This window comes from Pseudophryne corroboree, chromosome 7 (genome assembly GCF_028390025.1).
Source record: "Pseudophryne corroboree isolate aPseCor3 chromosome 7, aPseCor3.hap2, whole genome shotgun sequence".
Taxonomy (NCBI): domain Eukaryota; kingdom Metazoa; phylum Chordata; class Amphibia; order Anura; family Myobatrachidae; genus Pseudophryne; species Pseudophryne corroboree.
Genome location: NC_086450.1, coordinates 392,957,709 through 392,972,485, shown reverse-complemented (window position 1 = coordinate 392,972,485; position 14,777 = coordinate 392,957,709). Strand labels below are relative to the sequence as shown.

Genomic DNA, 14,777 nt, shown 5'->3' with positions numbered 1-14,777 from the left:
GATATCCTTGCAGTCAGCGTACCCAGGTCCTTCATGGATTCCACCACGAACCCCGCAGAATCCTGTATGTTACGTAAAAATAATTCAATGTCACTTCTATCCATTGAATCCAAATCCTCTAGTAGCGTGCCTGACCACTTTACTATAGCTTTAGAGATCCATGCGCAGGCAATAGTAGGTCTCAGCGCTACCCCTGAAGCAGTGTATATGGATTTGAGTGTAGTGTCAATCTTACGATCAGCCGGTTCTTTTAACGCGGTAGACCCAGGGACAGGTAAAACCACCTTTTTTGACAGTCTGGAAACAGATGCGTCAACTATGGGTGGGTTTTCCCAATTTTTCTATCTTCCTCAGGGAAGGGGAAAGCAACCAGAATCCTTTTAGGAATCTGGAATTTTTTCTCCGGGTTTTCCCAGGATTTATCAAATAAAGCGTTTAATTCTTTAGACGCAGGGACGGTTAACGAGGCTTTCTTATTAACTGTGAAGTAAGCCTCCTCAACCTGCTCAGGTGTTGTGTCAATATTTAACACATCTCTAATGGCCTCAATCATGAGCTGCACCCCCTTTGCAAGGGATGCCGCCCCCCTCAGCACGTCCCCATCACAGTCTGCTGTGTCAGAGTCGGTATCCGTGTCATCTTGCATAATCTGGGCAAGTGCACGTTTCTTTGGGAATATACTAGGTGATTTTGAAGAAATAGGAACAGAACCTGACCAAACTGCCATAGACTTCTTTAAAACCCGAGTTTCAGTCTCAGTATGAGCTACCCTAGTAGAGATTTGAGAGATCATTCTAGATTAATAGAGGTTAACCACTCAGGCTCAGCAATAGGGAACTGAGACAAAACATTACATTCCTGTGTACATGGAATGGATTCCTCCTGAGAGGAAATGTCCTCGGCAGCATAAGACACAAAGTCCCTAGACATGGCAATGTGAGACAACACCCCCCACACACACACAGGGAAATATCAGACACAGTTTCCCCCCCAGAGAAACACAGAGATTGGAGCCAACCCACACACAGCGCTTCCCAAAGTAGATATAATACAACTACCTGGTGCTTACTGTGTACCTTAATAGACTACACAGCATTTACACAGCCTCCCCCCCCCCCCCCCCCTTCTACATCCCCCTGGTACTGCACAGGATAGCTGGAGTTGCTTGGAGGGACAGCTCTCCCTGTCAGCGTCTCTGTATAGGATCTGCAGGCAGGAAAATGGCACTGAACACTGCTGGGTCAGCTCTGAGGAGAAGCTCCGTCCCCCTGAACATAGCACTGCTTCCCGCTCTCCAATTTTTTTATACTGGCCAGATGAATTGTGCTGGCAGCGTTACCGAGGTCCCTGACAGCCGTGGTGCCAGTGTAGGGTATAGGCGCTGGCTCAGCCTCCCTGTGCCTATACTAACTCTTAGAAAAAAATAAAACTAAAGAAGCTCTAGGAGCTCCCCTAGCTGTGACCGGCTCCTCCGGGCACATTTTGTAAACTGAGCCTGGTAGGAGGGGCATAGAGGGAGGAGCCAGCCCACACTCTCAAACTCTTAAAGTGCCAATGGCTCCTAGTGGACCCGTCTATACCCCATGGTACTAATGTGGACCCAAGCATCCTCTAGGACGTAAGAGAAATATCATTCTTCTTCTTCTTCTTCTTATTATTATTATTATTAGACTACAATGGATTTTTTACATTTATGTTGAAAAATAAATCTTTTGCTTAAATGAGTCAGAGCTTTTGATAATCTTTGAAGTACAAAAAAATATATATTTATCTATAAATGCGTGCTAAATAAAGGATTGCTATTAGAGTTCTGAATACAAATGTTTTGTTTTAACTCCTCACTCACCTTTTCTAGTTCTGAGATTTTCCTCACCAGCCTCTGTTTGCTCCACTCACTGTAACCTAGACACAAAATAACAGTAAACAATAGTAACAAAACAGAATTATAGCTATTTTTATTGTCCATTCCAGTGGATTCAAACTTTTTTGAATCACGGCGCCCTAGAATATCAGAATTTTTTTCACGGCACCCCTAGCCCAAAAATTTCTTATTGAGAAATTTAGAAAGAAATATTACATTAAGTAGATCGCGTTTATATGTCATCCTTAGGGTCAGTTGTGTGGTGAGGGACAAGATTTGCTTCTGTTTGGCCACATATTTTATGACTAGCAGCCACCAGCACTGGTTTTGCCTATTATAATGAATAATTCGAATTGGTCCTGGACCACCAACCCAGGGCACCCCTTCAAGTGTCCCGAGGCACCCTTGGGAGCCACGGCACACAGTTTGGGAACCTCTGGTCTATTCATATGGTACCATTCTTCATTTACACTGGAGGTCGCCATTTTGGCTCAGTGATGAAATGAGATTTATGGTAAGAACTTACCGTTGTTAAATCTCTTTCTGCGAGGTACACTGGGTTCCACAGGGAATAACATCGGGGTGTAGAGTAGGATCTTGATTCGAGGCACCAACAGGCTAAAAGCTTTGACTGTTCCTAGAATGATTAGCGCCGCCTCCTCTATAACCCCGCCTCCGTGCACAGGAGCTCAGTTTTGTTAACCAGGTCCAATGCAGTAGCAAGTAAAAGAGACGACAACTGTTAGTAGCCACATACACCACATTCTCATGACCGGAGAAGGTGTCAGCGGCTAATGCCATACAAACCCAAAGAAGCCAAGTGTGTCAGGTTGGGCGCCCTGTGGAACCCAGTGTACCTCGCAGAAAGAGATTTTACAACGGTAAGTTCTTACCATAAATCTCGTTTTCTGCTGCGGGGTACACTGGGTTCCACAAGGAATAACATCGGGGATGTCCTAAAGCAGTTCCTCATGGGAGGGGATGCACTTCTAGCGGGCACAAGAACCCGGCGTCCAAATGAAGCATCCTGGGAGGCGGATGTATCAAAGGCATAGAACTTTATGAACGTGTTCGCTCAGGGCCACGTAGCCGCCTTGCACAATTGTTCAAGGGTCGCACCACGGCGGGCCGCCCAAGAAGGTCCAACCGACCAAGTAGAATGGGCCTTGATGGTAGCCGGAGCTGGACATAAGCATGTGCAATCACCATTCTAATCCATCTGGCCAGGGTCTGCTTGGAAGCAGGCCAGCCACGTTTGTGAAAACCAAACAGTACAAAGAGAGAATCCGACTTCCTAATAGGAGCTGTCCTCTTCACATAGATACGTAGAGCCTGTACCAGATCCAAAGACTGCTCTTTGGAAGACAATTCAGGAGAGACGAAGGCCGGAACCACAATCTCCTGATTAAGGTGGAAAGAAGACACCACCTTAGGTTGGTACCCGGGATGAGTTCTAAGAACCGCCCGGTCACGGTGAAAAATCAGATAGGGGGACCTACAAGACAAGACAAGGCACCCAAATCCGACACCCATCTAGCAGAGGCAACAGCCAACAGAAACAATACCTTAAGGGAAAGCCACTTAAGGTCTGCAGATTCAAGAGGCTCAAACGGAGAATCTTGTAATGCCTCCAGAACCACCGACAAATCCCAAGGAGGCAAGGAGGTTGAATCCGTAACACACCCTGAGTGAACGTATGAACATCAGGCAGAGTGGCAATTTTTCTCTGAAACCAAACCGAAAAGGCAGAGATATGAACTTTGATGGAGACCAGAAAGGCCCAAGTCCAGGCCCTGTTGTAGAAAGGCCAACAGTTTGGCCGTACTAAACTTGTAAGCGTCATGATTGTTAGATGCGCACCGAGCAGAAGCCGGCTTACGGGCCATCAGCATAGTCTGAATGACCGCCTCAGAAAAACCCTTGGCCCTCAGTACGGAAAGCTTCAAGAGCAACTCCGTCAAAGCCAGCTGGGCCAAATCCTGGTAAACACAAGGGCCCTGAACGAGGAGGTCTGGTCGTTGTGGAAGCAGAAGAGGACGCTCTATCGAGAGACCCTGAAGGCCTGAGAACCAATGCCGTCTGGGCCACGCCAGAGCGATCAGAAGTAGGATTCCTCCTTCTTCCTTGAACTTCCTTATTACTCTGGGCAGGAATGACACCGGAGGGAACACGTATGGCAGCCGAAATGTCCATGGGATTGCCAGTGCGTCCACGAACGCTGCTTGAGAATCCCTTGTCCTCGCTCCGAAGACCGGAACCTTGTGATTGTGTTGAGACGCCATCAGGTCCACATCTGGGAGGCCCCACTTGTCCACTAGGAGTTGAAATACATCTGGATGGAGGCTCCACTCTCTGGCATGTACGTCGTGACGACTGAGGAAGTCCGCTTCCCAGTTCAGGACCCCCGGAATGAACACTGCCGATATGGCTGGCAGATGGCGTTCTGCCCACTGAAGAATTCTTGATACTTCCCTCATTGCCATGCGGCTTCGAGTGCCGCCTTGATGATTTATCTACGCCACCGTGGTAGCGTTGTCCAACTGTACTTGAACAGGTCTGTTCTGTATTAAATGCTGGGCCAAGTTCAGTGTGTTGAACACCGCCCGCAGTTCCAGAATGTTTATAGGGAGAAGAGACTCCTCCTTGGTCCACCGACCTTGAAGGGAGTGTTGCACCAACAACTTCGACCCCCAACCTCTCAGACTGGCATCCGTCGTCAGGACCCAGTTGGAGATCCGGAAGGGACGACCCCTGCTCAATCGTTGGTCCTGCAGCCATCAGCTGAGTGACAGACGGACCTCCGGAGACAAGGAGATCACGTGAGACCTGATCCGGTGAGGCAGACCGTCCCACTTGGCAAGAATCAATTTCTGCAGGGGGCGGGAATGAAATTGAACGTACTCCACCATGTCGAAAGCGGACATCATGAGACCTAGCACTTGCATCGCCGAATGTATCGACACTTGCAGACGAGATAGGAAGCATCGAATCCTGTCCTGAAGTTTCAGGACCTTCTCCTGAGACAAGAACAACCACTGGTTGTGAGTGCCTAACAACGCCCCCAGGTGCACCATGCTCTGAGCAGGGACCAGGGAAGATTTCTTCCAGTTGATGAGCCACCCGTGGGCTTGCAGAAACTGGAGCGTCATATCCAGATGGCATAGGAGAATTTCTGGGGGGAATTCACCAGGATCAACAAGTCGTCCAGATACGGTAGGATCCTGACCCCTTGACGGCGGAGTACAGCCGTCATTACCGCCATGACCTTCGTAAAGACACGCGGGGCCGTGCTCAAACCAAAAGGTAAAGCCCGAAATTGATAATGGAGGTTGCCTACCGCAAACCTCAGGTACTGTTGATGCAAAATTGCAATAGGAATATGCAGGTAAGCATCCTGAATGTCCAGGGTGACCATATAGTCCCCGGGCTCAAAGGCCAGAACAATAGAGCGAAGAGTTTCCATACGAAACTTAGAGACTCTCACTAATTTGTTCAAGGACTTGAGGTTGAGAATGTGCCGAGAGGACCCATTTGGTTTCGGGACTAGGAATAGCGGTGAATAGTACCCCTCTCCTCTCTAAGCCAGAGGCACCTGTACTACCACTCCTGTGTCCAGGAGGGATTGTACCACCGAATGAAGAGTTTTTGCCTTCACCTGATCCGAAGGGACGTCTGTCAGGCAAAATCGATGAGGGGGATGATTCTTGAAGGATACGGCGTAACCGCGAGTGACTACTTCCTGTACCCATGCATCATTCCTGGGTAAACCCTAGAAGTCGTCCCCCCACTCTGGGATCCCCCAGAGGGAGGCCCGCCCCATCATGCGGCAGGCTTGTCAGTTTTGGAAGCAGGCTGACGGGCAGCCCAGGCCCGTTTAGGTTTGGGCTTAGCGGTTTTGGAAGTGCGACCCTGTTTCGGGTACTCCTGACCTTTTGCTTTACCTGAAGGACGCAAGGAGCGAAAGGAAGTACTCTTAGCCTTCGGCACCGAAGGAGCAGTACTAGGTAGACACGCTGTTTTAGCAGAAGCTAAGTCAGCCACTATCTTGTTGAGGTCCTCATCCAAAAAGAATGTCTCCCTTAAAAGGGAACACCTCCAGGGTTTTCTTAGAATCCAAATCCACAGGCCAGGATCGTAACCATAAAATCCGGCGAGCCAAAATGAACGTAGTAGAAGCCTTGGCCGCCAGAATACCGGCATCAGAAGCCGCCTCCTTAATGTAATGAGATGCTGTGACAATATACGAAAGGCATTGTCGAGCATTATCAGAAAAGTTGGAAGGCAGCTCCGCTTCCACCTCCTGAGCCCATGCTTCAATAGCCTCTGCAGCCCATGTCACTGCAATAGTGGGCCGATGTACAGCACCTGCTAGGGTGTAAATCGCTTTTAAACAACCCTCCACACGCTTATCCGTCGGTTCTTTCAGAGAAGTGACGGTAGTGACAGGCAGAGCTGAGGACACCACCAGCCGCGCCACTTGCGAATCCACAGGCGAGGGTGTTTCCCAATTTTTTCTTCACTCTGCAGCGAGAGGATAGCGAGCCAGCATCTTTTTGTGAGGTTTGAATTTCTTTCCCCGGATTTTCCCAGGATTCCTGACGTATGTCAACTAAATGGTCAGAATGAGGTAAAACTTGTTTAATAACCTTCTGACGTTTAAATCTGTCTGGTTTCTTAGAGGTAGCATCAGGCTCTGGGTTATCAGTAATCTGAAGAATTAGCCTGATAGCCTCCAATAAGTCAGGAACATCCACCTGAGAGACCGATTCCCCATCAGAAGTATGTGGATCAGTGTCTGTGGGGTCAGTATACACGCCATCCTCATCAGACGAGGTGCCTGGGACGTGAGTAGATTGTGAGGAAGTAATGGCCCATTCATCTTAGGCGGGCGAGGGTTAGATTTCTGTTTAGTCAGTGAGTGGTTCAATTGCTGTAATTGATTGGACAGGTGATCTGCCCATGGTGGATTAACCGCAGGGACCATAAGCGGTTGTACCGGCACATGAGGTCCCATAGGGGGCGTAAGTCTAGTTACCAGCGTACGTAATAATGTGGAGAAAGTAGCCCAAGGTGGGTCGTTATGAACCCCGTTGCTACAGTTCCTCTGGGGGGGCAGGGAACCCCCAGAACCTGAACCCTCTGCTGCTATGTTTTCCTCTAATGTGTCTGTAGCGTCACCACCACGCATTGTGGGATCAGCCCCAGCTCCGTCGCCCCTTGTAGCCGACATACCTGAAAGCTCAATTCACGAGCAACCCAGTACAATATCAGCAGCCTAATACCTTAACAAGAAACCCTGTGTAGTGTATTAGCACAAACAGAGAATTCAAGAGGTATATGGTGACTGAAAATCACAGAGAAAAACACACAGTAAGTATATCCTGTGAAACACCTATATTAAACAATAGCCCTGACGCACTTAGCCCCCTTCAGGGTACAGAATATAGGGATAGCAATCTGAGTGAGATACACGAAATGGAAGTCACGCAGCAGCTGTATATGCACACACACGCAGTCACAGGTACAATGCAGAAATTATGACATGCAATAAAATTGCACTGGACTAGCATTACAAAGTAATATCAAGCACAGCTATACAAATAATAGATATATCAATGCACAGTAAATACTGGATGTATATCACAGGGTACTTGTACTATATAACCCTGACTAAATGCACTGTTTCTTAACCAACACTGTCAGCAGACATGTAGAATACTTAAGTGTCCTGTAAAATGCACAGCGCTGACATGCAGGCGGCTTTAAAGAGGAGGATTTGCCCAAGCAGTCCCAGGATCAGCTCAGCTTGTAGAAATGGCGCCCAAACTCTGACAGGGAGTGAGGGAGAGAGAGAGATGCAGGTCCAGGGTGGGAATATTTACTCTAAATGGCGCCCTGGGGCTGGGGGAGGGGTTACAGGTCAGAGCCTTATCCCCTTGCTGGACTTCACCACCAGGTACTGTGGGCCATAAAAAAAAACAACAGGATTTTGATAACCTACCGGTAAATCCTTTTCTCCTAGTCCGTAGAGGATGCTGGGGTCCACTTCATGACCATGGGGTATAGACGGTTCCGCAGGAGCCATGGGCACTTTAAGACTTTTCAAGGGTGTGAACTGGCTCCTCCCTCTATGCCCCTCCTCCAGACCTCAGTTATAGGAACTGTGCCCAGGGAGACTGACATTTCGAGGAAAGGATTTACTATAATACTAATGGTGAGATACATAGCAGCTCACAACATGGCATTCAACATAACACACGCCAACAGGCATGAACCAATTACAGCAAACATGCTGAAACTAATAAAACACAACATGTGTAACTCTAATAAACAAAACTGCAGGTAAAGTACACACTGGGACGGGCGCCCAGCATCGTCTACGGACTAGGAGAAAAGGATTTACCGGTAGGTATCAAAATTCTGTTTTCTCATACGTCCTAGAGGATGCTGGGGTCCACTTCATGACCATGGGGTTTATACCAAAGCTCCAGTACGGGCGGGAGAGTGCGGATGACCCTGCAGCACCGATTGACCGAACTTGAGGTCTTCATCGGCCAAGGTATCAAACTTGTAGAATTTTGCAAATGTGTTTGACCCTGACCAAGTAGCTGCTCGGCAAAGTTGTAATGCCGAGACCCCCTGGGCAGCCGCCCAGGATGAGTCCACCTTCCTAGTGGAATGGGCCTTCACCGACGTCGGTAACGGCAATCCAGCCGTCGTATGAGCATGCTGAATCGTACTTCTGATCCAACGCGCAATAGTCTGCTTGGAAGCAGGACACCCAATCTTGTTGGGAGCATACAGGACAAACAAAGACTCTGTTTTCCGTATTCGAGCTGCTCTAGCGACATAAATCTTCAAAGCTCTAACCACATCTAGAGACTTTGACTTAGTGAACGTGTCAGTAACTACTGGCACCACAATAGGTTGGCGAGTTCTCAACTATGCCCTATCTTCATGGAAGATCAGGTAAGGGCTCTTGTGAGACAAGGCCCCCAACTCAGACACCCGCCGTGCAGATGCCAATGCCAAAAGCATCACCACTTTCCAAGTGAGAAACTTCAACTCTATCTCTTGTAGAGGCTCAAACCAATCCGATTGAAGAAACTGCAACACCACGTTAAGGTCCCATGGTGCCACTGGAGGCACAAATGGAGGCTGGATGTGCAGAACCCCTTTCACGAAGGTCTGAACCTCTGGAAGAGAGGCCAATTGTTTTTGGAAGAACACTGACAAGGCCGAAATTTGGACCTTGATTGACCCCAATTGGAGGCCCGCATCCACACCAGCCTGCAGAAAATGGAGAAAACGTCCCAACTGAAACTCTTCCGTAGGAGCCTTCGTGGATTCACACCAAGACACATATTTTCTCCAAATACGGTGGTAATGTTTCGACGTTACTCCTTTCCTGGCCTGAATAAGGGTGGGGATGACTTCCTTGGGAATACCCTTACGGGCTAGGATCCGGCGCTCAACAGCCATGCCGTCAAACGTAGCCGCGGTAAGTCTTGATACATGCACGGCCCCTGCTGCAGCAGGTCCTCGCGAAGAGGAAGAGGCCGAGGATCTTCTATGAGCAACTCCTGAAGATTTGGGTACCAAGCCCTCCTTGGCCAGTCTGGGGCAATGAAGACTGCTCGAACTCTTATTCTCCTTATGATCCTGAGCACCTTTGGGATCAGCAGAAGTGGAGGGAAGACATACACCGACCGGAACACCCACTGGGCCACTAGCGCATCCACTGCTATTGCTTGAGGGTCTCTCGTCCTGGAACAATATTTCTGAAGCTTCTTGTTGAGACGAGATGCCATCATGTCTACTTGAGGAACTCCCCAAAGACTTGTCACCTCTGCGAAGACTTCTTGGTGGAGGCCCCACTCTCCTGGATGGAGATCGTGTCTGCTGAGGAAGTCTGCTTCCCAGTTGTCTACTCCCGGAATGAAAATTGCCGACAGAGCCTTTACATGTCTTTCTGCTCAGAGGAGGATCTTCGTCACCTCTGCCATTGCCGCTCTGCTTTTCGTTCCGCCCTGCCCATTTATGTACGCGACTGCTGTTACGCTGTCCGACTGGATCTGCACGGAATGATCTTGAAGAAGATGTACCACTTGTTGAAGGCCGTTGTAAATGGCTCTCAATTCCAGCACGTTTATGTGAAGGCAGGCTTCCTGACTTGACCATTTTCCTTGCTAGCTTTCCCCCTGAGTGACAGCTCCCCAGCCTCGGAGACTTGCATCCGTGGTTACCAGGACCCAGTCCTGAATCCCGAACATGCGTCCCTCTAGTAGGTGAGAACTGTGTAGCCACCACAGGAGCGAAATCCTGGCTTTTGACGACAGGATTATCTTCCGGTGCATGTGTAGGTGGGATCCCCGACCACTTATCCAACATGTCCCACTGGAATACCCTGGCATGGAACCTGCCAAACTGTATGGCCTCGTAGGCCGCCACCATCTTCCCCAACAACCGAATGCACTGATGGATCGACACACTCGATAGCTTCAATATCTGTTTTACCATTTTCTGGATTTCCAGAGCCTTTTCAGCTGGAAGAAATACTCTGAACTTATGTGTCAAGAATCATCCAGAGAAAAGACAATCTTGTCGTCAGTTCCAACTGTGACTTTGGATAATTTATGAACCAACCGTGTTGTTGGAGTATTGACAGGGAGAGTGTGATGTTTTGTAGCAACTGCTCCCTGGATCTCGACTTTATCAGGAGATCGTCTAGATAAGGAATTATATTGACTCCTTTTTGACGCAGGAGAACCATCATCTCCGCCATCACCTTGGTGAATACCCTCGGCGCCGTGGAGAGACCGAAAGGTAACGTCTGGAATTGGTAATGGCAATCCTGAACCGCAAATCCCAGATAAGCCTCGTGAGGAGGATAAATGGGAACATGCAGGTAAGCATTTTTTATGTCTATAGACACCATGTAGACCCCTCCTCCAGACTGGAAATCACTGCCCTCAGTGATTCCATTTTGAACTTGAATCGTTTCAAGTAGAGATTCAGATTTTTCAGGTTTAGGATCGGTCTGACCGAGCCGTCCGGCTTCGGAACTACAAAAAGGCTTGAATAAAACCTCTCCCCTTGTTGTGACAAAGGTACCAGGAATATGACCTGATCCTGACATCATTTTTGGATTGCCGCTGTTACTGCTTCCCTTTCTGGAAGAGAAGCTGGCAAGGTCGATTTGAAAAATCGGCATGGGGGAACGTCTTGAAACTCCAGCTTGTATCCCCGGGACACTATTTGCAACACCCAGGGATCCAGGCCAGACAGAATCCAACCTTGGATGAACAGTTTGAGACGTGCCCCCACCCGAGCGGCCTCCCGCAAAGGAGCCCCAGCGTCATGCTGAAGATTTGGCAGAAGTAGGGGTAGACTTCTGCTCCTGGGAACCTGAAGCTGCTGTGGACTTCTTTCCCCTTCGCCTACCCGCAAAGAAGGGGGAACCTCTCGCTTTTTTGTATTTATTGGGCCGAAAGGACTGCATGTGCGGGTGATATGTCTTTTTTGCTGGTGCAGGCGCAGAGGGCAAAAATGTCGACTTACCTGCTGTAGCCGCCGAGACTAACGCATCCAGTCCATCGCCAAATAAGGCCTCACCTTTATATGAGAGAGCCTCCATATTTCTTTTGGAATCTGCATCCACGTTCCACTGGCGAATCCACAATGCCCGCCGAGCCGATACTGCCATGGTAGCGGCTTGTGAACTCAAGAGTCCAATATCTTTCATCGCTTCTAGCATGTATGCGGCAGCGTCTTTGATATTCCCTAACTTAAGGAGTATCTCATCTTTATCAATCGTGTCAATTTCTGATGACACGCTTTCTGACCATTTTTCAATAGCGCGACTAACCCACGCGCAAGCAATTGTGGGCCTGAGCAGCGTACCATTGGCAACATAAATGTATTTCAATGTAGTTTCCATCCTTCGTTCTGCCGGCTCTTTTAGTGAAGCCGTACCAGGTGCAGGGAGAATTACCTTCTTTGTCAACCTGGACAGTGCACTGTCTAACACAGGGGGTGACTCCCATTTTTTCCTGTCCTCCACCGGGAAAGGATAAGCTATCTGAATTCTCTTGGGAATACGAAATTTCTTTTCGGGATTCACCCACATCCCTTCAAAGAGTGTATTAAGCTCGTGGGAAGGAGGGAAAGTGACCTTAGATTTCTTTTCTTTATAGAAATGTCTTCTCCTGAGGTACAGGAGTGGCTTCCGTGACTTCCAGAACTTCCCTTATAGCCACAATCATATATTGTATATTTTTTGCCAATTTATGATCTATTTCTCTGGAGTCACTATCGTCGACACAAGAATCAGTGTCCGTGTCGTTATCAGTATTCACAATATTCGCAAATGGTCTCTTATGTGACCCAGAGGGGTCGCCTGCGGATGGAAGAACAGAGCCCTGAAAAATCACATCCTCCACAGATTTTTTCCAGCACTCAGCATGAGATTCAGACTTATCTAATCTCCTACTGATATGATGCATACTATCACGTATTTCTTTCACCCATGCAGGCTCTTGGGTGACGGCGTGCTGTGGGAGTGAGCATCTAGACACGGCTAGCGTTCAGTACCCTTCAGGAGCTAATGGTGTCCTGTCAGCCAGAAGCAGAGCCATGAAACTCTTCACGAAGTTGGTTCCTACTTCTGCCCCCTCAGTCCCTCGAAGCAGGGAGACTGTTGCCAGCAGTTCTCCCTGAAAACAAAAAACCTAACAGAAATCTTTTCAGAGAAGCTCAGTAGAGCTCCCCTAGAGTGCATCCAGTCTGCCTGGGCACATTTCTAAAACTGGGGTCTGGAGGAGGGGCATAGAGGGAGGAGCCAGTTCACACCCTTGAAAAGTCTTAAAGTGCCCATGGCTCCTGCGGAACAGTCTAGACCCTATGGTCATGCAGTGGACCCCAGCATCCTCTAGGACAGTGATTTTCAACCTTTTTTTACTCGTGGCACACCGAACAATATTTTAAAATTGCCAAGGCACACCATCACTTCCCCACAGAAAAAAACAATCACATTGCTCCCCACATAAATCATGTTGCTCCCCACATAAATCCTATTGCTCCCCACATGAATTATTCACATTGTTCCCCCCCATAAATCCTTATTCTCCCCACATAAATTCTATTGAAATCCTATTGTTCCCCACAGGAGAAATAAAATAACAAATATTATCAGCTGTCCTCCTCCCTGTCCCTCAGTGGCGGGGGTTGTTCATAGTGGAGTTCTGCGAATACTGAGCAGCAGGTGTGGATGTGGGTGGGCAAGGAAAGCTGTGTATGCAGGCGGGAACTGAAAGATGTGTATGCAGGCGGGTGGGCTGGCTGGGTGACACGGCCGTGACCTATGATATCACATCGTTTTCAAGGCATAGGTCATGGCCGGAGCATAACTGATCCTCTAAGAAGAGCCCGGCCAACAGTTCATTCTGAAGGTGCATGAAGCTGCTCTGGCTCCGCGGCACACCTTGCAACTGGTCGCGGCACACTAGTGTGCCACGGCACACTGGTTGAAGAAGCCTGCTCTAGGACGTATGAGAAAAGCGTTTTTTAGTAAAACCGACCTGTGCCCCTGCCCTGGTGGTCTAGTGGGGTCCCTGTACTGCCACAGTGTCCACGTCAGCGCGCGCGGCCCGCCTCCCACCGGCTGCGCCAGTACGCGGTTTCAGCGGGTCCCACCTGGGGGACCCTCTTACCTCCTCCCTAAGCGCGGCCACGCGATCCTGGAGAACTTCGGTGGTGTGTGCATCTGACTGATGAAAACCGGAGCCTCCGCTTTAAGTACCCGGCAACCCGGGCGCTGGAGTTTACAGCGCCGCTGGGGGAGGTGATGCAGCTGCAGCAGAAGATGTCTGACTGACATCTAACACTCACAGTGTCTCTGCTGCAGCCCTTGAAGTCGTCAAATTTCACTTAAAAAGCTCCCCTTTGGGCTACCTGAGCAGCCCACCTGTTGTATGCCTGCACTGCATGGCACCAACTACAAAACTGAGCTCCTGTGCACGGAGGCGGGGTTATAGAGGAGGCGGCGCTATGCATTCTGGGAACAGTCAAAGCTTTTAGCCTGTTGGTGCCTCGGATCAAGATCCTACTCTACACCCCGATGTTATTCCCTGTGGAACCCAGTGTACCCCGCAGCAGAAATATTGGTACACCCCGTGAAATGACTGGCTGCTCTGCGGGAAATGGGTACACTCACAGACACAGGACAGTCTATAAAATTAGAGGAATGGGAATCCTCACTAAGCTTGTCTTTAGGATTATCGTATCCTGACACTTTATATTGGTAAATAAGTATGTGATTTAGTTAACATCACAATAAAATGTCAGATTATTTCACAGTGAAGGAAGCCCTATCCATTTTTGCCCTTTGATAAACCTAATTAAAGTTACTATATCGCCTTCTCCTTGTGGAGAAATCATGGGTAGGACACGGGGAGTTCAATCATCATTAGTAGAGAACAACCTTCCATACAAATTACATTCACTGCATTTCTAATTTCATATCTTAACAGCGCAGTTAATGAGAGAACACGTCTCAGTGTCTAAACGGGAGACTCCTTCCTCATAACACTATCATTAGCCACCATTGGTATATGTACCTTTGGACCTGAATGATGTAGGGGATGGGGCCATGGCTCTGTCCAGATCTGTTTTCAGACTTTTATTCTCATCCTGCAGCTCCTTAACTTGTTTGGACAGTTTCAGCAGAGCCGTGCTCAGCGCCTTCTGTCTCTTCAGGGAATCTCTGCTTTCTGGAGGCGGTCTAACACAAATCAAAGCACACTTTCCAATGAAACACTTGTATAACGCGGTACGTAGTATGACCAAACATGAAACACCTAAGCGTCTCTAATATACAGTGATGTATAGATACTAGCAGTGATACAAATCAGGTGAT

The 14,777-nt window shown here is 48.6% G+C and overlaps 1 protein-coding gene across 3 annotated transcripts in view; it reads right to left on the bottom strand.

Annotated features, from left to right (window-relative positions):
- Nucleotides 1–14,777, bottom strand: part of IQCE (IQ motif containing E) — a 208,346-nt gene that overhangs the window by 80,502 nt on the left and 113,067 nt on the right. For all 3 annotated transcript variants that reach the window (XM_063934625.1, XM_063934624.1, XM_063934626.1), the window contains 2 exons: nucleotides 14,479–14,642; nucleotides 1,847–1,902 (listed from right to left, as the gene is read on the bottom strand). In XM_063934625.1, coding sequence (XP_063790695.1) covers nucleotides 1,847–1,902; nucleotides 14,479–14,642 — 220 coding nt within the window. The remainder of the gene's footprint in view (nucleotides 1–1,846; nucleotides 1,903–14,478; nucleotides 14,643–14,777) is intronic.